Source organism: Akebia trifoliata, chromosome 15 (genome assembly GCF_017979445.1).
Source record: "Akebia trifoliata isolate Shusen 1 chromosome 15, ASM1797944v1, whole genome shotgun sequence".
In the NCBI taxonomy this organism is placed as follows: Eukaryota; Viridiplantae; Streptophyta; class Magnoliopsida; order Ranunculales; family Lardizabalaceae; genus Akebia; species Akebia trifoliata.
The window spans coordinates 29,218,266-29,244,658 of record NC_141389.1 but is presented as its reverse complement, the minus strand read 5'-3'; the positions used below and the strand labels follow the sequence as shown (position 1 = coordinate 29,244,658).

General features: G+C 35.4%; 2 protein-coding genes across 3 annotated transcripts; one reads left to right on the top strand and one right to left on the bottom strand.

Annotated features, from left to right (window-relative positions):
• Positions 1 to 680: 680 nt before the first annotated feature.
• On the top strand, positions 681 to 6,039 carry LOC147385153 (putative inactive receptor kinase At5g58300). Its single transcript, XM_086426669.1, has 5 exons — positions 681 to 995; positions 1,621 to 1,687; positions 1,793 to 1,898; positions 2,861 to 4,211; positions 5,174 to 6,039. The coding sequence occupies exons 4-5, from the start codon at positions 2,912 to 2,914 to the stop codon at positions 5,782 to 5,784; spliced, it is 1,911 nt and encodes a 636-aa protein (XP_086282795.1). The 5' UTR covers positions 681 to 995; positions 1,621 to 1,687; positions 1,793 to 1,898; positions 2,861 to 2,911; the 3' UTR covers positions 5,785 to 6,039.
• A 1,311-nt stretch (positions 6,040 to 7,350) lies between these two features.
• Positions 7,351 to 18,453, bottom strand: LOC147385152 (uncharacterized). Of its 2 annotated transcripts, XM_086426670.1 has the most exons (12): positions 18,297 to 18,453; positions 17,591 to 17,893; positions 14,225 to 14,269; positions 14,068 to 14,121; positions 13,381 to 13,443; positions 13,161 to 13,223; positions 11,683 to 11,745; positions 11,386 to 11,448; positions 11,244 to 11,303; positions 10,108 to 10,245; positions 8,571 to 8,678; positions 7,351 to 7,972 (listed from the first exon to the last, which is right to left on the bottom strand). In XM_086426670.1, exons 2-12 carry the CDS (start codon positions 17,816 to 17,818, stop codon positions 7,520 to 7,522), a joined length of 1,338 nt encoding a protein of 445 aa, XP_086282796.1. In that variant the 5' UTR covers positions 17,819 to 17,893; positions 18,297 to 18,453; the 3' UTR covers positions 7,351 to 7,519. The 2 variants fall into 2 exon arrangements, with proteins under 2 accessions (XP_086282796.1, XP_086282797.1); XM_086426671.1 differs by lacking the exon at positions 8,571 to 8,678.
• Between the last annotated feature and the right edge of the window lie 7,940 nt (positions 18,454 to 26,393).

Here is a 26,393-nt window from a genome sequence, read left to right as displayed (position 1 = left end):
GTCTCCAAAAGACCATTTTTCAGAGAGAGAGAGAGAGAGAGAGAACAACAAACTTTCTATTTTTAAAAATAGCAAAATTTACCTTCTACGACAGTCCCTCTGTACACTTTTTGATACATGAAACTCGCATCCAACTTTCAATTTCCAACTAAATATTCGGTGGACACGTGTGACGATTAAATGGGATAATTTGTACGAGATGGAATACGTGGTTGAAAAGATATATATTCCGATATTCGTCAGAGAGTACACTACCGAGTATGACTGCACATGTGATACCTGCACATCCCAGTGGTATAATAGTAATTTAGCTCAAACTCAGTGCCATTTGCTAAATGCATGAAGAGGAAAAGGACTGCAATAAATACTCACTCCACTTGCCTAGGCTCTTGATCCTGTAGTGCACGTCGGCTTGTATGTTTGATTACTCTGATTTGATTGGTTGTTTCTTACCATTGAAGTTTCGTTTCGAAGGTGGATAAGTGGGACCATGGATGTATGACGTGGCAAAAAACGAATGGAGTTCGATATCGTTATCCAACTTCTGCATTGACGAGGCAAAAAAAGTAGTGAAGTTGGATAAGGTTATCCAACTCCTGTAGTATAGTATCCATATTATTCGGAAAAGCAACTTTGCGTCACTGCTTCATTAGTAGATATAGTGACGAACCAACTAATTTCCTGTAATTTATTTTTAATTTTTCTGTTCATCTTCTCTAACAAAATTTCTGCAAAAAAATCATCAATTTTAACCATTTATACTCTATAGTAAGATGAGAAGATCTAAATTTAACTCCGGTTTCTGGATCCAAGCTTGAAGTTTTGGCGACTTCGAGAGAAATTCACACATAATTATATAGAAATCTCGAGATCTGCGCCACCTCAGTTACGAAGCATCGATTTCAGCAAAAAATAGAGTTTTAATGGCTTTTCTGAATCTTCAGCGAGAGGATTTCCGAAGAAACACCTTGGAAGCATAGAAGAAATCTGGTTATGTGAGTCGTTTCTTTAATCTGTTTAGTTACAGATTTGATTTCTCTTTGTTGTCTTTGGAGCTTTGATTTTAGTTAAATGTTGTAAAAAGAGAGGATTTTTGTTGAATAATTGGCACTTTCCGAAGAAAACAAAATTCAATGTAAATTTCGAATTTCGTGTTTCTTGTTATCTTTGATTTCAGCTTTGTGGAGGTCTAATGGCGGATCCGAAGCTTCCAAGAGTTGATTATTTGGTGAAGACTCTGTGGAAATTAAAGAGAAATTTCAAAAAAATATATATATATATATATTTTTATAGAAATTGAGAGTTTAGTGTCTATCTGCTTTATCTTTTGTACATTTTTCTTTTCAGCTTTCGTGGTTTTTTTTAAGCTTTTAAAGTTTGTTTTATTTTATTTTTCCTTTCCAAAGCACGTTTGCTTTAGTGTGTAGATTTTACTAATTCTCCATCAAAGATCACAAGTAATTCTCTGATGCAATTTTCCTACTTGAGAATTGAGATTCTCATTTCAATTAATAAAATGCAGCATATCCAGTTTCAGCTCTTAAAACCGGAAATTTTGGATGAATTTCGTTGAGAATCTCATACTTTTAAGTGATTGAAGCTCTCTCATCTCTGGTTCAGGTTTTGCAGAAGTTTTCAGACCTTCAATTGAGGATCAGGACACTGTATTACGTTCTTGAGCGGAACGGTTGGGAAAATACACTCATCTGAGTTGTTGGCTTTGAATCTAGTGGGACTAGGGTTTTGATTCTGAGGCTAATGATATAAGTCCCCTTTCTTTTGCTTCGTGCAGGAGAATCTGTTTCTTTAGGCGGATTTGCAGAGAATTTGAGCTCTAATTGCGGGTTATGATCTTCTACTCGTTGATTCTAAGAGAAAACCTGTGAAATCTTCCTCTGGTGAGTCTCTCATTTCTGACCCAAAATTGTACTTACCTATTAAAAAAAACTTAGTTGCCAATAGCATGCCCACAGATTAACAACCGGTCTAATGTGCAAATCTCATGTTTTTTTCTCATCTTTTGGTCAAATATCAGTCATCCTAGTTCCTGATAGATTCATGGTAGATCAAATATCACTCTTTTTTCCATTTTGAATTTTAATATTGTGTAAAAGGGAATTGTGGGACAGAGAGCTGCCATTCCATCCAAAACTATTTGGTGCTAGAGGATGCCAACTCTAGTCTTATATGGCATTTGACATCTCATGCCCCGTGGGCCTTTTTTTTAGAGCAATCGCAGGGAGCAGCATTGGGCAATCCACCAACAATCCCTCCCTCACGATGATGGTCCTGCAACTCGATCCCGTGACCAGGCTTTGATACCACTTGTTGGACTGAGAGCTGCCATTCCATCTAAACCAATTGGTGTTAGAGGTGGCCAATTCTAGTCTTTTATGGCATTCGACATCGCACCCCAAGGGCCTGTTTTTAAAGTGGTTACAAAAAACGGAATTGTGGATTCCACCAACAGGAATAAGTTCCATGCCTTACTGGCATTCTATGAGTAGTGTTTGTGTGGTCTTTCTTAATTAGATATTTGCATTCTCTTTTAGGAGGAAGAAGTAGGAGGAAGACGCAGGCTATAATTTAATTTTTGGGTGATGAAAATTTGTGTAATTTTGAATTACAAGAATATTTATATTTAATTTTTAGATCAATTTATTTGTTTAATTCTTTCCCTTTCAACTGCTACCTATTATTCCCCCTCTTCAATGCTGTTGCATGAAAATTTCTTTTTTTCTTTTTTGGGGTATCATGCAGGTATTATGGATAATGTTACTTTTCATTGAATTGTGGTTGGTTTTGGTTTTATTGCCACTTGTTTGACTAATATTGTTCCATTGCTTTGGTTTTGAATCAGGTGGACCATAACTTCTGAAACCACACTGTGACAGTAAGTCACAGTGACCCCATGAATCATCCGAATCTCAATTCCTTATCTTTGTCATCACTTCCTTTCCTTCTACTTCTACTGTTTGTCCTTCCTCAAGCCACTGCTGACCTTAACGCTGATAAAGCAGCCCTTCTAGCCTTTGCTGCAGCAGTTCCCCACGGTCCAAAACTCAACTGGAACAGTTCTAACCCCATCTGTAACTCTTGGGTTGGCATTACTTGCACTTTGGATGGCACCCGTGTGCTTGCCCTTCATCTCCCTGGTGTTGGACTGTATGGTGAAATTCCAGCTAGCACTCTTGGAAAGCTTGATGCCCTCAAGACTCTCAGCCTTCGATCCAACCGCCTCAGTGGGAGTCTTCCTTCTGATTTCGCCTCCCTCCATTCCCTCCATTACCTCTACCTCCAACATAACAACTTCTCTAGTGATGTCCCTGCCTTTCTCCCCCATGAACTCATCTTACTAGATCTCTCCTTTAACTCCCTCACTGGCAACATTCCAACCACTATACAGAATCTGACTCGACTTACTGGCTTGAACCTCGAATACAACAACCTCTCTGGGCCCATCCCTGATCTCAACCTCTCAAGATTGAACCATTTGAATCTTAGCTACAACCACCTTAATGGCTCAATCCCATTTTCTCTCCAAAAGTTTCCCAATTCTTCCTTTGTTGGAAACTTTCTCCTATGTGGATCACCTCTGAACAAATGCTCTCCCATTGTCCCCTCACCTTCTCCTGCCCCTTCTGCCTTGGCCACCCCACCAACACTTCCTCAAGAAAAACATGGCCCAGGAAAGAAACTTGGAATTGTGGCTATCGTTGCTATTGCAGTTGGGGGATCTGGTTTGTTGTTTCTTCTAGCAGTAGTGATCTTGGTTTTCTGTTGGAAGAGAAAAGATAGAGAAAGTAGTGGTGTGTCGAAAGGGAAGGCCTCCACTGTTGGTGGAAGGAGTGAGACATCTAAGGAAGAATTTGGGATGCAAGATGCTGACAAGAACAAGTTGGTTTTCTTTGAGGGATCTTCTTATAACTTCGATCTTGAGGATCTATTGAGGGCTTCAGCTGAAGTGTTGGGGAAGGGTAGTCATGGAACAGCCTATAAGGCAGTTTTGGAGGAAGGAGTAACTGTGGTGGTGAAGAGGTTGAAAGAAGTGGTGGTGGGGAAGAGAGAATTTGAACAGCAGATGACAATTGTTGGGAGGGTTGGGCAGCACCCCAATGTTCTGCCTGTCCGTGCTTACTACTACTCCAAGGACGAGAAGCTGCTTGTTCACGACTATGTTCCAGCTGGCAGCTTGTTCGCATGCTTGCATGGTATGCTTTATCCAATCCTTATTCTCTTCAATACTCCTTTAGATGTGTCACCACCCATAAGAGATCTCTTAGAAAAACCTGCTTTCCTTTTCCGTCAAGATGCTAGTGAATATATGCGTTAACTATTTTGTATATCAAGTAACAAAACTTGCATGTCCTTGTACTTTATAACTGAAGTTGCTTGTTCACTTTAATGCACAACATACCAACTTGAAGTGGTCATCATGCTTATCAAACACTAGGTATATAAGAACTGGAAAACAAAAGTAAAAACATCTTGTCTTCATTCAAGAAACATGTGGAACCTCACATGTGGCATATCCATAAAGTGATTTAACAAAATGATATTAATACTTAGTTGTATGAATTCAGTGACCAAATAAGGTGATTTACATTTTACACTTCCCTACAAAAGAAATGGAGACAGTAAAATGCTGCCATTACCCTGTTGAAATGGTGAATCCAGAACTAAAGCTTTCTGGATATGTGCAGATGTAAGACATTAAAGGGCCAACAGACTTCAACCTGTAATCCATCTTGACCTAAGTACTCCCTATTGTATAAACTAATTTCATATGCAAAAATAGGATATGACTTTTGTTTTGGGTGCTGAACTTCAGATTTAAATCAAAATCAACATACCGACATTGATGGTAATTATAGCTGAGATAGGTTTGACACAACTCTCTCTCTTTCTCAAAATACATTTGCTCTAATGGGAAGCATGATTATTGGAATTTGAAAGAGGAATCGTCATCACAAACTCTCTTCATGAACCAAACTTGGACTGCGGTCCAGTTCATGCAAGTAAAATTGTGAGAGTTAGAATTCTCACGTAAGTCATGCAAGTTTTTCTGTTAGGTTTTTAAGTTCTTTTTCTATATCAATGGATCATTTAAATCTATGTCTAAGTTATGATTCCTTAATGTCTGCACGTTTCTTGATTTTAAATTCAATAACAGGAAACTCGGGTGCTGGAAGAACTCCATTAGATTGGGACTCTAGGGTAAAGATCTCGCTTGGAACCGCAAGGGGCATCACCCACATCCAGTCTGAGGGTGGCAATAAATTCATCCATGGCAACATAAAGTCCTCCAACATCCTACTCAACCAAGACCTCAGTGCCTGCATTGCAGAATTCGGCCTAATCCCTCTCTTGAACTTCCCTGCCACCACATCTCGAAATCCCGGATATCGTGCTCCCGAGGTAATTGAAACTCGGAAAGCAACTCAGAAGTCTGATGTCTACAGCTTTGGGGTCCTCCTCCTCGAGATGCTGACGGGAAAATCCCCTATCCAATCCTCTGGACACGATGATGTTGTTGATCTCCCCAGGTGGGTCCAGTCAGTCGTGAGAGAAGAATGGACAGCAGAGGTTTTCGATGTTGAGCTGATGAAGTACCAAAACATTGAAGAAGAAATGGTTCAGATGTTGCAGATAGCCATGGCTTGCGTCACAAAGATTCCAGATTCGCGACCAAAGATGGATGAAGTTGTTAGGATGATTGAGGAAATTCGACAATCTGACTCAGCGAATCATCCATTCTCCGAGGATAACAAGCCCAATGATTGATTTGAGATTGTTTGCATTGGTGTCAGATTCAGGCTGTCGTTTCCGGTGATTCTATTTAGATTCCAACGACATACATTGTAAGGTTTTTTACAAGTTTGTTTAAATTTCAAACCTTGTGCATATGTATGCGGCATGAAACTATGCAAGTGTGTCCATTTGTGTGATTTGTTAGAAATGTTTGGTAGGGTTTTCTTTTCATGATTCATTGTAATATGGTGCTTATTAACCATTAAAGAATCAATTTGTGTTCTTCAACCATGATGTTTTTAATGTTCATCACAAGCACTTGGAATGGAAGATTAGGAAGGAGCCTTCCTTCTTACTTATCTGGGTAACATATTACACTTTGATGTAGTGATCATAATTGTTTAATGTTTTGTGCCTGTCTTGAATTGTGTTGGCTGAGGACATAAAACAAAACATAAATCCTCAAATATTAAGAGTTTCCATTGATATAAGACTATCGATTTTCTGATGCCCCCCTACGACCTCATCACAAACTGTAGATCATTTGCTTCGGGATACACAGAACCAAAAAAAAAATCTTATGTATCCTGAGGCAAATGATCTATGGTTCTGTGATGAGAGCGTCAGATTATCACCGACTCCTGAATAATCTTGATTTTTCTTGAAACAGAAATATTGCCTCAAGACAAGGATTTAAAGAATCTTGTTTATGTGATTGACTCTTTGCTTTGAAGTGGTTCACTGTCAATTGAAGATGATCAATGAGCTATAATTCTACAAGCCAATTATAAAACTTAAATGGTTCAGTTTCTGAAGATTCGTGAAGAATGACTAGTGAGATCCTGATCCTGACATGGAAACCCAAAAACCAACAGTAGATTTATGTGTACCTTAATGACACCCATCTCTCGAGGTTAAATTTTCAACTGTTGGATTTTCATAAGTCCTGACCCAATTCAAATTAAAGCAAATTATGAAGAGGTGGCTCTAGATTGATTTGAACGGCAAAACAAGATTCAATTTTCCAATCCCAATATCTTTTTTTCCATTAAGGCATAGATCATGAAAATGGTAAACCCCAAAGTACATGGAATTAGATAGTAGATCATGACCATCGAAGCGAGGTATCACAGTCAAAACTGCACCAGATTGGGTGATGATCCAAACCATAAATGATTGAACTATTTTAGCTGATTTTATACAATTACAAGGTGATGATCTAAACGATGTTCAATCATCAAATTGTTATCACAGAGCACATGCATTCATGTTCAAAATTAATCAAAAAGAATAATGCTGAAGTGATCTCAAGATTGGACCACACATTGCACACCCTGACGTGGAAGTGTACGGAAACCTTAGATGCTTTTCTCGGGATACAAGTGAAGAAACATCTATGGTTCCTATCCACTTTCACATCAAGATGTGCGATATCAGGACCAATCTTGAGGTCACTCAAGCACGACTCAATAAAAAAAGATCGACTTAGGTCTAGTTAGAGTACAAAAGCACCCACTTAGGATTATTTTTTCAACTCAACAAAAGGATCTTTCATCTTTCAGCCAAATATTCAATTTATAACTGACCTTTGGATACAAATCATGAGAATGTATATTCTTCCTTAAATCTGTCGTTGCAACATGAATCAAATGGGGAATAGATAATCCATTTGTAACAAAATTATTTTAAGTGCAAAAGTTATAAATCAATGAGACCATTTGAAATAAGATGAGAATAAAAATCCAAGTTCTTATGCCAACATCAATGATTATCTCCCAGAAGTTGATGTCTTCTTGCTAACCAGGTCAGCACCGCTGACGTACTTGGCAACAAAAGATATCAGTCGGAAAGGAGCCCCAATTAGTGGAGCTTCTGACAGCGGCACACTGACATTTCCATCAATCTCCGCAACCTGTGACTCAGTTTCCCGAATTTCGTTGTCATCTAAGGGAATCTGCACAATTTCTTCAATCTCGCCAGTTTCATAGGATTCCGATGGTTCTTCAATGTGGATTCCAGTAACAGTGATAGACTCATTATCTTCATTATCAGCATCGGTTCTCTCATCTTTACTTTGAACACTAACTGGTGGGTTGATCCTCTCACCGGATTCGACCATCTTCTCTCTAAACTCTGGCATAAAATCAGCTACGGTGACAGTTTCAGACGCTGCTTCCGCTGGATTGAAAGCATCCATTGAAGGATGCCCAGGAGTTACACTCTGTCAATCAAGATAAATGAGCACTTTAATCACCTATAAATAATCATATATTGGATCCATCAAAACCGGACATTTTTGGTGAGAAACAATTTCCCTTGTTTCTGAGAGCCCATTCAAAGTGAAAACAATGAAACACATTGGCTTTATGAGTTACTGTCTATCAAGTCCGGCTGAGATTTTATTGGCAAATCTATAGTCCGAGTTTTATAAGCAAAAAAAAAAAAAGACCATGAATTAACTAAAGCACAATATCATGATGTAATTAGTCCCCACGAAAGAGATCATGATCATGTTGTGTGAAAATCGGAATTCCACTCCAGCATACAATTTGTTCTATTATTTCACATAGTCTAGAAAAATGTGTTCTCATTGGAAGACTACAAACACCTCATTAAGTTCACTTTCAATGTAAGAGATCTACATTGGTCCCTTCAAATTGTGGGTACTGAGTCCCAAACCTCTTCGTGGAGGCCATGAGCATCATGACACATCCTGATGTTGTGTCATGGTGTTGATCAATAGACACATTTTGAAAAATCTAAACAAAAAGGTAACTGACAATGCAAGTTTTCCAAATGATTTGGCTAAATATTATTACCTTTTTGTCAAGCTCAGCATTTTCTCTCATGGGTTCATCCACTAGTGTACAAGTTGCTCCTATCTGAGCATTTGAATCCTCATCTTTAGAGACCTGCTGCACCTTTTCCTGGATATCAATCGATAATACCAACTTAATATTAAAGCCAAATAAAATGCAAACTAAATCCTTCCCCAATCAAAACCTTTAGGTCTACTATACCACAAAAATGCTCTTTTGCAATTCTTTTCTTTTCGAATAAAAATGTAGAAAATAATAGCGTTTTTTTTTTATCCACCAGTGTTTTTTTCCTTTTTCTTCTCCTGCCTGAAAGACCCATCAAACATGTTTTACAACGCTTCTAATCAGCCTATCATAAGCAGGAGGTTTTGCAAAAAACCTATTTTGTTCTTCCTACTTGTTGTATTTAATAATTTATTTAAGACCATTAGAAGTAGAACATATTATACTGCAATAACTAGTCAAATATATACAGGGGCTGAGCTAGGATTTTGTCTATGTGGGGGCAACTAAGACCCTTACAAAATTTAAAAATTCTTGTAGGGGCAATGGCGGTTGATTCTGTTTCTGCCGCTGTTACAGTCGCAATAGCAGAGAAATCCTAATAATTTTTAAACATTCTCGAGGGGGCCAAGTGCCCAAACCTACCGCTTGCATATGCACTTGAACAGATCATTTTTTCCTGCTTTTTTATGACATTCTATCCAACACATATCAATAGATTCTAATCTGTTTATCATAGTATCCATTGATACATCTATTTTCACTTTGGATTGTGTGCATGTGAGCGTGTCATCTCATTTGACCAAACACCAAAGTTCCATGCTTTGAGTGCAATCTCTCCGACTACCAAGAACGAAGCACTGGTTTTCTAAAAACTTCTAACCAAAACATATAATAGAAAATAATGGATTTCTTACGAATCAAAAGGTCAAGCTCACAAAATTGATAATCAACTTGTTTTTATTTATTTATAATGTAAATCTTATTGTTAAATGAAAAAGGATCTTACTAAAGGTCAAGAAGACCTATCACGAACCTAAAGAGAAACTTATAAAAGAGAAAGCAACTAAGGAAAATAAAACACTTCAGTACATCAATCAATCCTCCGCAAATTAAATCCCATCTAAACTAGAAACCCTAAAAAATAAAGACACTTGAATTCTTTGAAAGGCTTGTGCTGAAGAAAAATGAGAGCCGGAATGTTGTTGATAATGTGAAAGAAATGACACAGACCAGAGGATGCGTATCATGCATGGTGATATACACAGTGGAACACACGACACAGATTAGAGTGTATAGGACCTACTACTCAGTAAGTCCTGCCTAGATAATCCCCAATGTTTGGCCCATGACGATATGATCATAGGTAATTTAATCTATAACAAGTTTACAACTCTTGTGATGGTATAAACAAACATGAGAAATATGATCCAGATTTCCACATTATACATGGGAACAACAAAACATAAAATTACTAGTACCACCAGCATGCAAAGTACAAAAGCTAGAAGAGAGTATTTAAACAAAAATTTACCGTCTCTGCTGTCAAGAATGCTGAAAGAATGTTCTCCTTCTCAAGATGTTGAACCTGTGACTGCAGATGAGATATGGTTTCCCTAAACTGTTGGTTCTCTTGAAAGAGACTGTTCTTGGATTCTTCCAACTCCTTCACCTGCCAGGCTTCGTTTTTAATATCCATATCAGAAACATTTGAAAATAGGGAACAAGAAATAAAATGTGCAGAACAACTACACTTCTGACATTTTAAAGTATAATATCCACGCTATAAGGAATCCGATTCAGGATCTTTTGTGTGTGTGTGTGTGTGTGTGTGTTTTGGAGGGAAGGGGATTGCTTTCTTCTCAGCAAATCACTTTGAAAGTAATAAGACAACTGCAGATAAATTATGAATCATTGTTGGAAAGGTTGGCAGAATCCACTTGGTTTTGCCAAATCAGTAAGGACCAACAGAGTTTTCTTGCACAAACCCAAAATTCATTGGAAATGGTTGGATCCAGGCCCTGGAATAGGTTTCCTGACTCCTAGATTTTTTCCAAACTGAAAATGCAAAGATATTCTTTTTTCAGTGTGTTCTTTTCTCTTCAGAAATTTCCATCCAGATTTCATATTTTACCTCTTAAAAGTTGAAAGTTTAAAAAGACAAACATTTTCTCTTCCCTTCTCAACAGATAAAAATCTTCTCAGATATACTTATCACTAACTTCATCATTTCGCTATTGATAGAAAAACTTCATGTACAATCATATATTAGTTAATATGCCACAAATTATTACTCCTCAATCTGCTTGTTCTTATTTTCGTCAATCACTTAGTTCATGGGCATTTTGGTCCATTTGCAGCAATACAAATTTTGTGTCCTAAAAACAATACAACTGGGCTGGTAATATCACTTCCCATTTTCATTCTTTACGATACACTATTCTAGTGCATAACAAATTACAAACATCATGACTTAAAAAAAATGACGTCTAACACAAAATATACAATACAAATAGTAATGTAAAATCTAGTACCCCTATTGGTAGCATATCATGCCAATACAACTGAACTAAGGATGTAAAGTATTTGAGAATCCACTGTTGGGGAATGTTCGAGAAATTTTTTGAATGGAAGCTTTTGTAGCTGTCTAAAGCTAGTGAAGCAATGTACCTGAATCTGTAGCCATATATTGTCTTCATTCAATCGAGTAATCTCTTCCTCAGTTGACTTCTGTACCAGCAAACAATCTTTTCATTCCCCAAGAACTTGATTTTAGGTGACAAGCATTAAGAATTTGAAAGAGATGAATTACCTCCTTTAAGGCCCAGGATTCTTTATCACTCTCTAAGTGTTTGATCTTATCCTCTAAGCTGGCCTGCAGATCATTGAGTTAGCTACCTGGCGATACAATACACCCAAATTTTCTTGCAAGTGTAAATTTTCTCAAAAGAATACACACACTACCCACCCACAAACGCATAAAGAAGATTATGGGCAAGAAAAGTTAATGTTTACGAAATAGTCCATCCATCAAACAAACAAACAACTCTTAACACAATTCTGTAGTGGGATTGAAAAACCAGATGCAACATAATATACAAACAGTTACCCCTTTCTGAATCCAAAAGGCTCTTTCATTCATCAACTCCTTTATTTTCTCTTCCATGCCCACCTGCATATCAGTAAATTGTTAACCCTGATACAACCTTTTAGAATGATTAATATTGTAAGATTTTTTTTGGAATGGTAACTAAATTTAAGAAAACAGTAGGGATCTTAGAAGGGAAGACTACTGGAAGGAATATGATCCCCACAAAGTCAAATATTTCCTAGGAACAACTTCATTTGTGAGCTTATTGCAAACCTATCTAACTCAAGATTTTGTTGTTTGGTCAGAGGGTGTGATTTCTTGAGATTTTGGAGTTCATAAGAAGTATTATTTACTGGAAAATGGCCTCCATTGCAAGCCTTATAAATTTATTTGTATATGCAGTCCTCAATCTCTCTAGCGGAGGAAGATTGGAAGGTTTGGGGGTGATTTGGGATGGGGTCATTTAAGTAAAATAGTTCTACCCTTCTATGGTTAATGTCTTTTGAAATTTCAAAACCTGACCTTTTGAGGTCCCGAGATTCCATGGAAGGTTGCCCTTCTTTATTTGGTCAGCTACCTTATATTGGATTTCGACTGCTAATCATAAACTAATAAGGCTTGCATATTTTTGACCTCATTGTATTGCTTGCGCTGAATCGGTCAATCACATTCTTATTCATCATTCTTTTGCCAAAGCCATCTAATTCCATTTCATTGTTCTTCTTTCGCATCAATTGGACTTCATAGGTTTATTTTAAATATATTCCAAATTGTCAGTTCTCATATTTTTTTAAGTAGGGAAAGGACCTTGTGGCCGTTGGTGCCCTCTATTGTTTGTTGGGGCATTTGGTTGGAAAGGAAGGGCTGTCTTTTTCTAGGTAAGGTGCAACCACTCGTGAGATCATAACTTTAGAAAATCTTATTTTATTGATGCAAAGCTTTTGATCATTCCAAAGGCGTTTTCTTTGAGTAATTCGTTTACAAATGGGATTTTATGTGCAAATAGAGGCCATGAGCTTGTGGCCTGGTAGTTGTGTATTTGGTTGCTTCTCTTTTTCTTCTTGTATTTGCTCTCGACTTCCACCTTCTCTTTTTGTCAATGACATTATGCTTATAAAAAAAAAAGTTGTGGCTTCATCAGCCATAAAGCTTCCTTCCACATAAATTTGAGTGATATGGCCGATGATTTATCTACAAAATACAAATTCCATCCCAAAGGAAGGGTGGTAAATTATAGTTGAGAAAGCAAATAAAAATGATTGCAATGTTGAAGTGGAATGTTGATAAAACTTTAAAGTTCAAAACTCCGAAGAACTTCAAAATTTAGCATAATCAACTTCTTCAATTAGAAGGCAAAAGCCTTTTTTAAGGGTGGTTAGAGGCTGCCCCCTTAAGAGGGGAGATCTCAGGTTCAATCCTGGCTGATCTCACAGCTAATTGGTCTTTCGGTCCTGCCTGAACCACTTTACTGTACTTATCTATAAAATGTAAATTACCTCCTTTTCAAGCCAGGTGTCTTTTTGCCTTTGTAACTGTATGATTTTCTTCTCTAAACTAGCCTGTAAATATCCAAATTCACAACAAAATCTTTAGCTGAAACACTAGAAACCTTTTTACTTAATTGCAAAAACAAAACAAAAAAAACAAGTGCACCCAAAAGTCAGCACTCCCTCATTGACCTGTTCCCTATCAACTCTGCAGGCTAAAAAGGCTTACCTCAGTCTGGATGTAACAATCCTTTTCCCTCAGTAATTGTTGGATTTGCCCATCTAAGCTAGCCTGTACAACATCTAGTTTGTTACTTTTGTGATGCATAACTACTGCAATAACTAGAACCTTAGAACTAGAGAAAGAATACTTCATATACTTCCCAATTATCCATATCAATTGAGTAAAGGCATGATTCAGAATTTGGTTCCACTCGAGGATGTTCAGACCAACACATTCTTTTTTTTTTTAATATTGGAACAAAACATTGTTGTGTTTTGAAATTTCTCACAATGTTTCAATATGTTTTGTATCAGGGGAAAACAATATCCTACTTAAATTCAGAAGTTTTGGAATGTTTGGGTAAGATTCAAAAAAACATACCGAAATATGTATCGATACGCACAAAAAAACACAGAAATTCTATCATGCCACGGGAATATTTATTCTTCCTAGTGATGTGAAAAAGTGTGATTTCTTAATTCTAAATTTCAATTAAAACTCTTTAAAACAGTTTTTGTACATTTATTGATTTAAAGCCAATGTTCCAGAATGTTTCAATACATTCTTAGAGCTTTAGTTTGGTTGTTTTTTGGAAAAATCGAAACGTTGAAACGGAGCGGAATTTAAAACCTTGATTGTGTAAAGCATATAATTTTTACATATAAAACTGCAGTTAAGGAAATAAATTATCACCTCCTTCCAAATCCAAGAACGTTGTACTTGCCTCAATTCTTCTTCCAGGTATTTCTAGAAGTCATTCTCAAAAAGATTAGTGATAATCAGGTTATTTGTAAAAAAACAGTGGAAAAATGGGGGAAAGCCAGCATTGAGTACAAGAAGTTATAGGTACCTCCCTTTCCAGCCAAATTTGTTTTTCAGCTTCATCTAAAATGGCCTGTCAGGCATAATTATGGATAGAATATCAAACATTGGTAAAAGAAACAAAAGGAATTAGGGTTTAGACCCATAGCTCAGTTGGTTTGACTCATTACAAAACAACTTTGAGGTCGTGGGTTCAAGTCCAGCTTACCCATCCACCAAAAAACAAAACAAATAAACAAACAAACAAAAGGAATTATGGAAAGTTACGACATGCCTTGCATAGTCACATTTATTACCTTGGATCTTCAATAAATATATAGATTTATTGATAAAGGAATTTTTACATCTAAGATACAAATAGGTTCTTTAAAATAAGGTTACTATAGGAATAAAAAAGCGACAAATGCTAGAGACAATTACATGGCTCTATTTCTCACCAAACAATGGATGATCTTATTGCCAGCTTATGGATGTGCAACACATAAAGTTCCAAGTCATCTTGGGAAGCCTCAATGATATGTTAACGTGCCCTCTCACATACCAATATCTGAACCCTAGACTAGTTGGTTGAGGATCAATGTGTCCACCAAGGATGACCATAAGGATGTAGTTGCTCGATTATTTGAGAAAGCTTACCTGTGTTAATCACACTATCATGCACCAACCTAGTATAGCAGATGTCCCTACTCAAATCTAATCTTTTCAAACACTGGCAAATTTTAAAATTCTTTTAAACTGAAAGCTTTGGAAAAGCCTCGGGACTAATTAAAATGTGCATAAATTCATGAATTATGGCTCATCCATTAAAGCTTTGGAAAATGAGGATGGGCCATAAATCCTACATTTTTTTTATACCTTGTGCCAAAGGCAGCAGCTCACATGCATAAGGTTTTTTATGGAATAAAAATCAATTTTTTTGTTTTTTTATTTCTTGCTTTGCTAATAATAATAAGCTATTTATCGGTTAAGTAACAAAACCAAAACATCTCTTTCCACCATATGAAATAGATTGAGCAATTTTTGTAGTTCTTCAATGTTTATTTTATTTGATAAGATTTGCCATATTCTTTTACTTTAGGGATAATATGGTTACACAGGGAAAAAATTTGGGAAAGTTTTCAACAAAAAAGGTTACTAAACAGTAAAATGTTTTTGTGAGATACTCTTTTGGATAGTTTCTACGCTGCCACAAAATATAAAAGAACATTTTTGGAGAAATTTTTATTTGAAGAAAAAAATCTAAGCAATAATACAGGGACAACTAATGAAGACTCATTTGGGGATACAATGTAAGTGGTGATGATGATTTAAGAAAGGATTTTGTTCAGCCAATGATCCATGCCTTTAGGCTTACACGTCACACTTTAGGCCACAAAAGAGCATAGCATCTACCTTTAAAATAATTGGGTATAAAAATGTTAAATAACTTCAGGAAAGTCATTATTAGGGTCAAGTGAAGTACATTATTTACTCAAGAAGTGACTCAATGCATAGCGATGATCCTCTACAAACCAATTGGCCAAATAGTGATAGTTGCATACATATTATTAAATTTCGACATATTTCTCAAAGAGTCGTGATTTTCTGACTCCTCCCTCTGACATATTCCCCTCTACTCTCCCAACACGGCATGTGACAGAACCGTAGATTTTCTTTCCTTGGGATGCACAATCGCATGTCCCCATAAACATGCGCAGTAGTGTATCTTGAGGAAGAATATCTACAGTTCTGTCACATGCCACATCAGGAGAGTAGAGTAGAGGGGGAGTATGTCAGGGGGAGGGGGTCAGAAAATCATTGTTCTTTCTCAAAATATGTCCATTTCCACAAGGACTGACATGAGATTTAACCAAAAGCTTCTGTTTGTATATATTTTGATGGAAACCACTATTCATTTCATTATAGAATAATTAATAGTGAATATCAATCAAAACAATCATATTTCAAATATTGAAATGCAAGAATTTATGGAAATATTTTGGCCAACAATAAACTTAGACTGAAATATTCTTCGCTGAAAAAATTTAATCTAATTATATGGATAAAATTTATCAAAAAAAATAAAACAAAACTTGCAAATCTCTCGTAGAAATGACTAGAAAATTACAATAATAATAATAATCACTTGTAAAAAAAAGTACGCATAATAATAAAGATTAGTTAGTTACCTATGTCAATTGTTAGTATGTTCATGAAAGGACGTGCATATAATTGTCCAACTTCAATCTATTTGGATATATTAGTAATTTATTCACATGTCTAAAAAATACAGATATAATAATACATGAATATAGTACTTAATAGTTTCTTCATCAACTAAGTATTTTACATATTACAGTGCATGCAGTTAACGTGACATTATTATTGTTTCCATGTGGAGTATCATTGTTTTTTCACTTTCAGAGTCTAAAATACTTGCAAAGTTGCAAGTACATGTACTGGATTGTTGTTGCTAGTCATATCCATAATTTATATGGTTGTTTATTGTATTTTTAGGGTCAATGAGTACATAATAATGTCTTTTTTACCATTTCCTATCAATATTTTTCAACATCTTTATCATTTTCACAATATTTTCATGAGAGTTGTATTAATTATCACATTGATAAAAATATTTTCATTTCCTGCCAATATTTCTATCATTCCCAACGTTGTGTTGATTTTTTACATTGATCGAATATTTCCATTTCTAAACTGACCAAACTAGACACTAAAATCGAAATTTAATACCTTATTTATTAATATGCCTAATTGAAATACAACATTACTGGTGAATTTTAGGATTAGCAATGCAAATTGGCATTTTATTTTCCCAATAACTAAAAAAATTACACTCTTTCAATTCAAACTAACGTATCCGATTTTTTACTCATACTTCACCCTCGTTACAACAAATTATTACTGGCCATTTAACAAATACTCCTTTGACCACCTAAAAAAACGTTAGTTTCTTTTTGAGTTGAGATCCAAAGCGGTGTTCCGTTCCTATGGCAACGTACAGTATCTACGTGGCATGTTTTGGTTGGAGATTAAACACATCGGGCTGCATCCTTTATAGTAAACGTCTTGGTTAGGAGCCCAATGTGTTTTAAACTCCAAACAAAACATGCCACATAGGCACCGTTCCTATTCTATAGTTACAAGACATTGTTCTGGATACTCGTTCTTTCTTTATTTACGTTGGCCAAAGCTTCACAAGCGCTCGTAAAAAAGTAATCTCATAGGTGAAAGGCATTTAAGCATTCTCCTAAGCTAGTCATGCAAAACAAATGGGCTGATTTTCAGTAAGGATTATCAGATCATCTTCACCAAAAGTTAGCCTAGACTCATCTCCATGTGAAACCCATGAACATGTACAACATTTAAACATCATGGGAATCAAAATCTGACTTACGCCTTCCATGTCATTGCTCTGACGCTCATCCACACTAGTATCATATTCCAACACCCCTACGGTTTCAGTGTCTGAAGTTCCTGATTCGTGATTTTGCTCAAGGGCTGCAATTACACGATTCTTCCCAACCGAAGTTGTTTCTCTGCCACTACTAACAGCTACATCTGATGTTTTATTTTGTTTCCCTTTCTTTCTCTTGTTTTTCTTCTTCTTTTTATTGTCCTCCATTGGTTCAACTCAAACCTAACACTCAGAATCACTTTGATTGAAGAATCATGAATAATTCTGATCCAACTTCGTTACCTGTTACCATATCAAACACACACACTGGATGAGAGAGGATTACTTTTCCAACTCAGTATCAAATTATCAGACCTTCAAACAAATCCAAAGCAGAGCAGATCAAAGGATAATTCGGCATAAAAATTTAAAATAAAAACTTAAAATGTTGTTTACGGTTTCATGGAAAGCGGCGATGCCAGCAATCCCGAAGTGAAGCAAAATACTTCAAATTCGCTGACATTTACACAACTCGTGGATCAAAAACATGCATAAAAAACGTAGAAGATGTAACCCTAACCCTAGTGATCTAGGCTCGAGATCCGAAACGAAGGATCTTTAAATCGTTCCGATTCAGTTGTCAAGCTGTGTATTACAAAGCGAGAAACAATTCTAATTAGAAGAAACAGTTGATTCATAGACGTACCTTCGGATCCAATGTGTTTGCAGGCTATTTCAGCTTCAAAATTCGTAGATTTCTGAAATTTTCGCGCGTTTGAGCGAGAGAGCGATGAAGCCAAATGGGGACAGAAGGTTGATACTTGGTAACGCCTCTTCTCTTCTCTTCTCTCTCCCCGATTTAAAGATGGCATGTGCAAACGCACGTGTATCATATGGGTTTATTTGTAATATAAAATGTTGATTAGAGGGTTTTTGAAAATTACATAATAAAAGCACAGTTTTGTAATTTTGAAAGAGTCACGATAATATGACTTGGCACGTGGCATACTTGATCGACTCTTTGACGTGACAAGATCAGGAATCATAGATCTTCCCCATAAAAAATAAAAAATAAAAATATATATCCCGCGACATACAAATCTACAATTCCCAAACTTGTCCACGTTAGGGAGTCAATTGATTATGACACCTCACGAGTCATATTATCACGACTCTTTTGAAAATGAAATAACGTACGTGATATAGTCTTAGGTTGGAATTTTCTTTTATCTTTAATCAAAATGACCTTGATTATATTAAATTTAAATGTTAAGTACGGCATATTTCTGAAATCCAAATTTTGGTGTGAATCATTTTTATTCTGCTTTCTCTTGTCATAATAGTTATAAAGCTTAGTGGTAATAGAATCTATCTAATTAAAAGTGTAGCTTCTAAAGATTTTGTGTGAGTTGAGGCATAGCGTGGGAATTTATTTAAGAGAGTAAATTTCATGACACCTTCCAATGTACAATAGCTTGGCATGTGTTGCAAATAAGGGATAAAGATTGAATGAAAATTATGACAATACATGCCAATGATGTTTTTTAAGATATCAGGAGATAACACGTGGGATATAGGAATCTAGATTAGTCATAGAGATCCGAACCAACTCATTTGAAAGTAAGTTCATCGTAAACCAATCATAAACTTGTATCTTGATTGGTCTAGGTGATATTGGGTCAAAGACTCCAAAAAAATGAGAAGATTCTTCATAAGGAAAGATTCCAAAAAAAGATAAATGAACAAGGAAATAGTATTGATTAAATACATTTATAATTAATATGTACTTACTAAAATGGATAAGGACGAAATTAGAAAGATGATCAAAGGGGATCTTAGGATTTTTCCTCAAATAAATGGACAAGGACTTAAAATGTATGTTTTTCCAGAGACATAATATATTATTCTAACTATGACATTAAAGAGGTTGGATTGAAGTATAAATAGAAGCTCAAGACGTAAAGATTTTAAGTCATCATCATAAATCTCAAGGTAATGCAAGTTTTTAAATCTATAATACAGATATATATAAAATAAAATAAAAAAGATTAGTATGAATTTACAATTATTAGAAAAAAGAATTATAAACATTAAAGAGTCAAGATTCTTGTAGAGTGAATTTGAGTAGATGGCCCTTGTTGATGACCAATTAAAAAAATGTACTTATAAATATTACCTTAAATCAAATATGAATGAAAGTGTTTTTCTTCGAGATGATGGCCAAAAAAAAATAGAGTTTCCTTGTTGATGAAAAGCTAATTGCAACATATAGAACTTGTCACAAAAAAAAAACTACTACAATGTCAAGCACGACAATCACATACCAATATTATTCGGTTTAATGGATGTCCACGGTTTGATATGTTGGATCAAATTCTTGATAGTAACCATACTTGTTTCCTCATAAACTCAATATATAAGTTTTGTGAGTGTGTTAAGTAATGGTTTAAACATTGCTTAGTTCAGCTTTTTCAAGGTGTTCCACAAAGCAAAAGTTTCTTGTAATTTAAAAAACATTTACGATGGCGTTATAATGGTGTCTTTGTATAGCATTTATTATTTTTCTTATTTCTTATTTGACTTGCTGGAGCTTATTGTATTCGGATATCTTGCACCTTGTTTGGTTTGAGAGAAATGGAGAGAAGAGAAAATAAATTAGTTTCTCTCCATTTCTGTTGTTTTGATTGGTAAGTGGGGGGAGAGAATTTAAAATTTCAAAACTATCCCAATATCCCTCCTGTCAATCCAAACCCGGTGGAGAGAAACTGAGTTTCTCTTCTCTTCTTTTAATGGGTTTCTCTTCTCTCCACTTCTCTCAATCCAAAGGTCATGAATGAGGTATTCTTGTGTGTCATTCTTTGTTTGTTAATGGGCCGTTCAGCCCATAAAAGAATAAATCCTAACCCAACCAGCCCGTTTATTGGCCGGGCCTAATGAAAACACCCATATCAAGTTCCCAAGCCTGAGTTCTCCCCTAAACATGAATTGGAGCTGTTCTAACTTATAGCTTGGTCCAATAATTAAATGGGCCCAATGACACTACCCAAACCCAATTCATTGTGGGCCGAACGAAAACCCAAACCACTTACAGCCTTAATTTTGATGGTCGTAGAGACAGGCTTGCAAGTTTTGATATCAAGGGAGATTGTGGCTCTTACTTCTTAATGGACGTATTGTTTGAACTTTTGTGGTTAGGTCCTTTTCTCTATATGCTCGAATTTGATGGATTCTATTCTAACCATGGTTTTAAATCTTGTCAAAGACCGAGACGACTCATCTGAGATGTCTCGGTATCATCCACCAACGAGACGAGTCGACAAGTCGGCTCAAATACATGGTTTGTTCAAATTCTGAGGCATTTTTTTTAAAATCTTGTCCAAGACAACTGAAATAAATCAGATATCTCGTCTTGATCTCATTCATGGACGAGACATCAAAACAAGTTTTAAAACCATGTTTCTAACACCACTGATCCTCTCGGTATCAATTTCTCTCTACTTACAAGGAGAGAAGCAAACTCTTTACTAAGTTGGTTGAAGTCTCTTAGTGTTGATAGTTACAACCACTATTGGAGTTCATTACTCTCCTTCACCTACTAAGTACCATCCACAAATATATGATGCAAATCTCGAGGTAATATATGATGGCAATAGAATCACATTGTTTTACAAGTATCCTATTGAGTCAACAAGAATTTTTGTTACTCTTTTGAGTAAGACTGACTCGGCCAGATATAATGCATGGGGGGAGAGGATCCTTTATAGTTACTTATGAGCCGGGCTAAACTGACTTTAAAAAAAAGATACTCAAATTTACATTCTACCAATGTGGAATATGTGCACAAAACCATAGATTTTTTCTCCCCCTGTATTACAAGGAAAAAAAAAAACATATGGCTCTGTCACATTCCACGTCAGTTGAGTGTATTTGAGTATCTTTTTTCTTTTAATTGGTTTATAAATATTCTAGTATGTACTTTTGTGGTAGTGTATGCTACTTTTTAGATGGTTGAGAGTGCCATATCATTAAAATAATAAAATCTAACCTTTCGAAGCTTTCAAGCTGCCTAACTGTCCATTTTCGAAGCTTTTGATTAAGTCTTTTTTTTTTTCCTTCAAATCTAATCTAGATTATGAATTTTAGAGGTTTGACACTATCTCAACTGTTCTAAAAGTACTACAAAAAAAGGTACTAATAGGGATGCATACTGGATCGGGTAAATCCAAGAATCGAAATTAATCCGAAGCCCTTTTAGATTGGATTGGTTCGGATTGAGAATGGTTTGTTCGGATATAGATTGTGAAATAAAAAAATCGATTAATTTGATTTGATTTTCGGATTAGGGGTATAATAGAACCGAACCATATATATATATATATATATATATATATATATATATATATATATATATATATATATATATATATATAGATAAAAAGTAATCTAGCTATTCGTCTTCCTCATCTCGCCACTTGTCACCTTTCTTAATTTCTTTCATCTATTTTCTATTTTTTTTTCATGATTTTCATTTTTAATATGTTATGTGTGATGATTTGTTTATGTTGAAATAATAAGTATGTTGATGTTTTGTTTATGTGTGTTATGTGTTATGCGTGATGCTTTGTTTAATATTTATTTTGCTTAGTTTTAAGTTTTAACTATTTTAATTTTACTATTGAAAATAATAAGTATGAGAATCGAGAATCGATCCGAACCAAGGTTGTTTTGAATTGGTTCGATTTTATAGGATAATTGGAATAGTTCAATTTCAAATTTGTAGAATCGATCATGTTTAATTCGATTCCAATTTGCCCACAAATCCGAACCATGTACACGTACTATAGAGGATTATCCCTATTGAATTGAGATTTGTTGTTAGAGAAAATGCGTGCTAAGTTGTTAAACCAATGGCATGACACCACGTGTATTGAAAGATTTTTTCTGATTGGTTAGTGGGGAGAAAATTGCAAGAGAATGTGGTTAAGAGTTTAAGATTTTGAATTTCACTTTTTTTTCTTGACACATGGCCTTATTCCATTGATTTACCAACTTAGCACCCTTTTTCGTTAGAGTCCAAATCCCCCAGGGTGGAGGATTGAAACCCTCCTCCCACAAAAGCACATCTTCTACAGGTCTATTTTCTTATAGCGACCTATAGCACGCTTAGATGGTTAAAAAAGTGACATGTCACCTATAAATTTACTTTTCGCCCTTGAAAAGAGTTTGACAATTGGAGATTCAGTGACCATCCATTTTCAAAATCATAGACCATTTTTTTTTTCAATAAAATAAATCTGAATTTTTTACATTTTATTTTCAAAAGTGATGTTTCGTAAACAGTAGAAGAAGAGATATAGGGCACTACAAAAAAGTGGAGCTGTTGAGGATCCGCTCCCTTCTCCCACACCTCAACACTTGCCACGTAAGCCAGAATCCAAGAAAATTTTCAGATTTTAGGCTCCTATAGCACTAACTGCAGTGCACACCATAGTTTTTAAAACTTGACTCTAACTTGAATATCCATGAAGTCAAGTCAAATTAATAACTCACGACACGGGTCAACTTGGATGAATTAAATAGAAATTTATAAATATTTAAAAGATGGTTTTTAATTGTCAAATATCTGGATCAAGTCTCTGAACACCAATCTCGATTCATTTTTGAGCTGATTTGATTGAGTTGATGAGTTTACTCAATGAATTACCGAGTTTATTCTGTGAATCGACTGATTCACCTCGAAATTCAATTGAGTCAAAGTCGATTCGACCAGTTTTAAAAACTATGGTGGACATATTAAAAGCACATTGTCGGGTCCTTCTGGTCCAAATTGAATAAAAGTTTGTGGAAGAAAAAAAAAAATTGAGAACTCAAGCGATTGAGTGGTTGCTTCTATTTAAATACAATTTAAGACATCAAATCAAATAAAATCTAGAAGATATCGTTGGGACCTATCAAGTTGGTATTGTGCGTCACAGTTCTCCCATCTTTTCATGTCTGTGGGACTCTCTCTCTCTCTCTCTCTCTTTAATGGGATGATGAATGTTCCCAATTAAATGTACTACTACTTGTCATCCTACCTGTCTTTCTGCTCGCTTCAGTCCTCTCTCCTCTTCTCATCAATGCCCTTCTTTACTCGTCCTCGTACTCTCTCTCTCTCTGAATTATGGAGAGCTTTGATGGTAGGCATGGTTGGCTTTCCATCGAAGCGGCTTTAGCCCCATTGATTCAGGCACTTTTCTAAAGGTAAAACGTACGGGTTGAAACTGAATGTACAACAAAGGGTTGAGATGTGAACTGGGAAATATCTTCAAATCTCAGCCGTTATTGTCAGTACATAGAGTTGAGATTTGAATAATGTATACTATTATGGTTCTTCTCCAAACCATGTGGTTTGTTTTCTGACGGTTGAAGCATAACGGTTTATAAAGTAGTGGGGAAGGAGCAATTCTTTGTTATGTTGTCATTGAGACTAATTATTTTCTGAGTCACAAGTGATATACTCCCCCGTACTCTTCTGACGTGGTATAAGATAGATTCATAGATTTTTTCTCGAGATACACAATTATACATATTTATGGAGATATGGAATTGTGTGTCATGAGAAAATATCTATAATTCTAGCACATGCCATGTCAGGAGAGTACGGGAGTGAGAAAATCACAACTATTTCATTCAGTAGGTACATATTAATTGGAATTGTGTGTCCTGAGAAAATAACTATAATTCTAGCAGATGCCATGCTAGGATAGTAGGGGGGAGTGAGAAAATCAGGACCATTTCATTTAATATGGTACATATTAATTGAACTTGTATTTAAGTTGATTTAAAATTATTTAATATCTTATATATTTAGATAATTATTTTGATACATACTTTTGTCCCTACTTAAGATAGTGACAAGTACTCCCAAATATAAATTATTCTTATGTAACAAAATGGGGTCCAAGCTCTCGAATTTATTTAAATAATTATGTTAAGCCATTCAGAACTTAGTTATATAACATATTTCGTGTCTGATTTGAACCTGAGCTCGTTTTTATCTGATGCCTAGTTTGTATATGAACTCGTGCTTGTATTTAATCTATACCTCGTATCTAATCCGAATTTGAGCTCGTATTTGATATGTACTCATATCTGATCTAAATTTGAACTCATTTATAAGCTGAACCTAAGCTCGTATTTGATCCTTAACCTCATTTTCGATCTGGTCTGTACCTTGTATCTACCCTGATCCATAGCACATATCTAAATTCAACCACATCCTTTCACATTAAATAAAATGCAGACAAGATTTTATAAGAGTGATGGGACATCAAGTGATAGAATTTTTTATTTTTCTACTTTGCATTAATGATCTAAAATACTTACACACTGACTCAAATGATTGCTTCAAAATGATAGACACATCTTCAAAAGCACTTAATTACTTAGTTCATCATACACCTGGAATAATCTATGGGTGATACCTATCTCCAAGGCTTGCCTATAAATAGAATAAAGGGGCGCGAGGGGGGGGGGGGGGGTTGAGTTCTAATCTTCATCTCTATTAGCACTTTTCATTATTTTTTTCATCCTCCATATTTTTCTTCTGAGTACTAACTTGAATGTCAAATCATCCTTGACAGATATCATACCAGAGCCCTAGCTCATTGGAGAAGAAGATGAAAGTCAGATTATCTTGCTTGAGAAGAAAGTCAGATTCCAATCGTCTCACATGAGATAAATGCTCAATCTCATAAACCGTTGACACACACCTTGGGAAAAATACTTGTCAAGTCAAGGGGTGACATCAAGTCTTATGTATTAAGTGAACAATGAATTCCCTTTCCTAGATACGTGTTAGTTTTTGCTTGCTAGTTTGATGTTCCACTTGACAAATACATCCAAATTTGGCTTGTCAATCGACTGGATCCAGATTGGATCAAGGTTAATTTTATTCCAAATCTATACAAATTATATTGGATTGGTCTTAAAACTGATCTGATTAGAATCCAATTAGAACCTTGTTGGACTAGGTTTCTATCAAACCTCAACATTAGGGTCCAAATCACATTAATTACAAACAAAATATTTTCTCACATTTTATTGAATTCAGGATTATCGAATTGAGATGTGGTGATATAGAACCGATCCAGTTCCAATCTAATAGGTTATCAGATCAAATCCTTATCAGATTGAATTCCTATCAAAATCCAAATCAAATATTATTGGATCAAAATGAATCAAATTTTGGTTTGATCCAATCAAAACCCTTGAGAAATTTATGACATTAGGTTTCCCTGCAAAATTTTATCCCTTGAAATAAGCCCGATGTCCTTTTTTTAGATGATTTAAAGGTGAAATTTTGATATTCTTTTCAAAATACCCTCTAAAAGTTCAAAACTAAAATTAATAGATTAAAATTTGAATAAAATCAAGTTTTCCCTATTAATTCATAAAAAAGGGGACCTTGACTTTTAGTCAAAAACTCGTAACTACTTGGAAATTTTCTCTCCACTAACCAATCATACTTGCTTTTACTTAATACATGTGACAACATTCTATTGGTTCACTAACTTAGCACAGAAGTTTCTAAGTACGTACTCAATCTAATTAACATTTGCTATAAATCTAACATCACCAAGTTTCTGTTTGAGACACGTGTTAAGTGAAGAACTGCTTAAAAGCATTTTTTTTTTGGGTGCTCTTTAGTTACCCTATTGAATCACCATCACCCCAGAAACAGACACTTGTGAGAAATTGAATGCGACCACCCATTCTAAGCTGATAGTCCACGAAGTAATAAAAGAATTCATACGAAAAG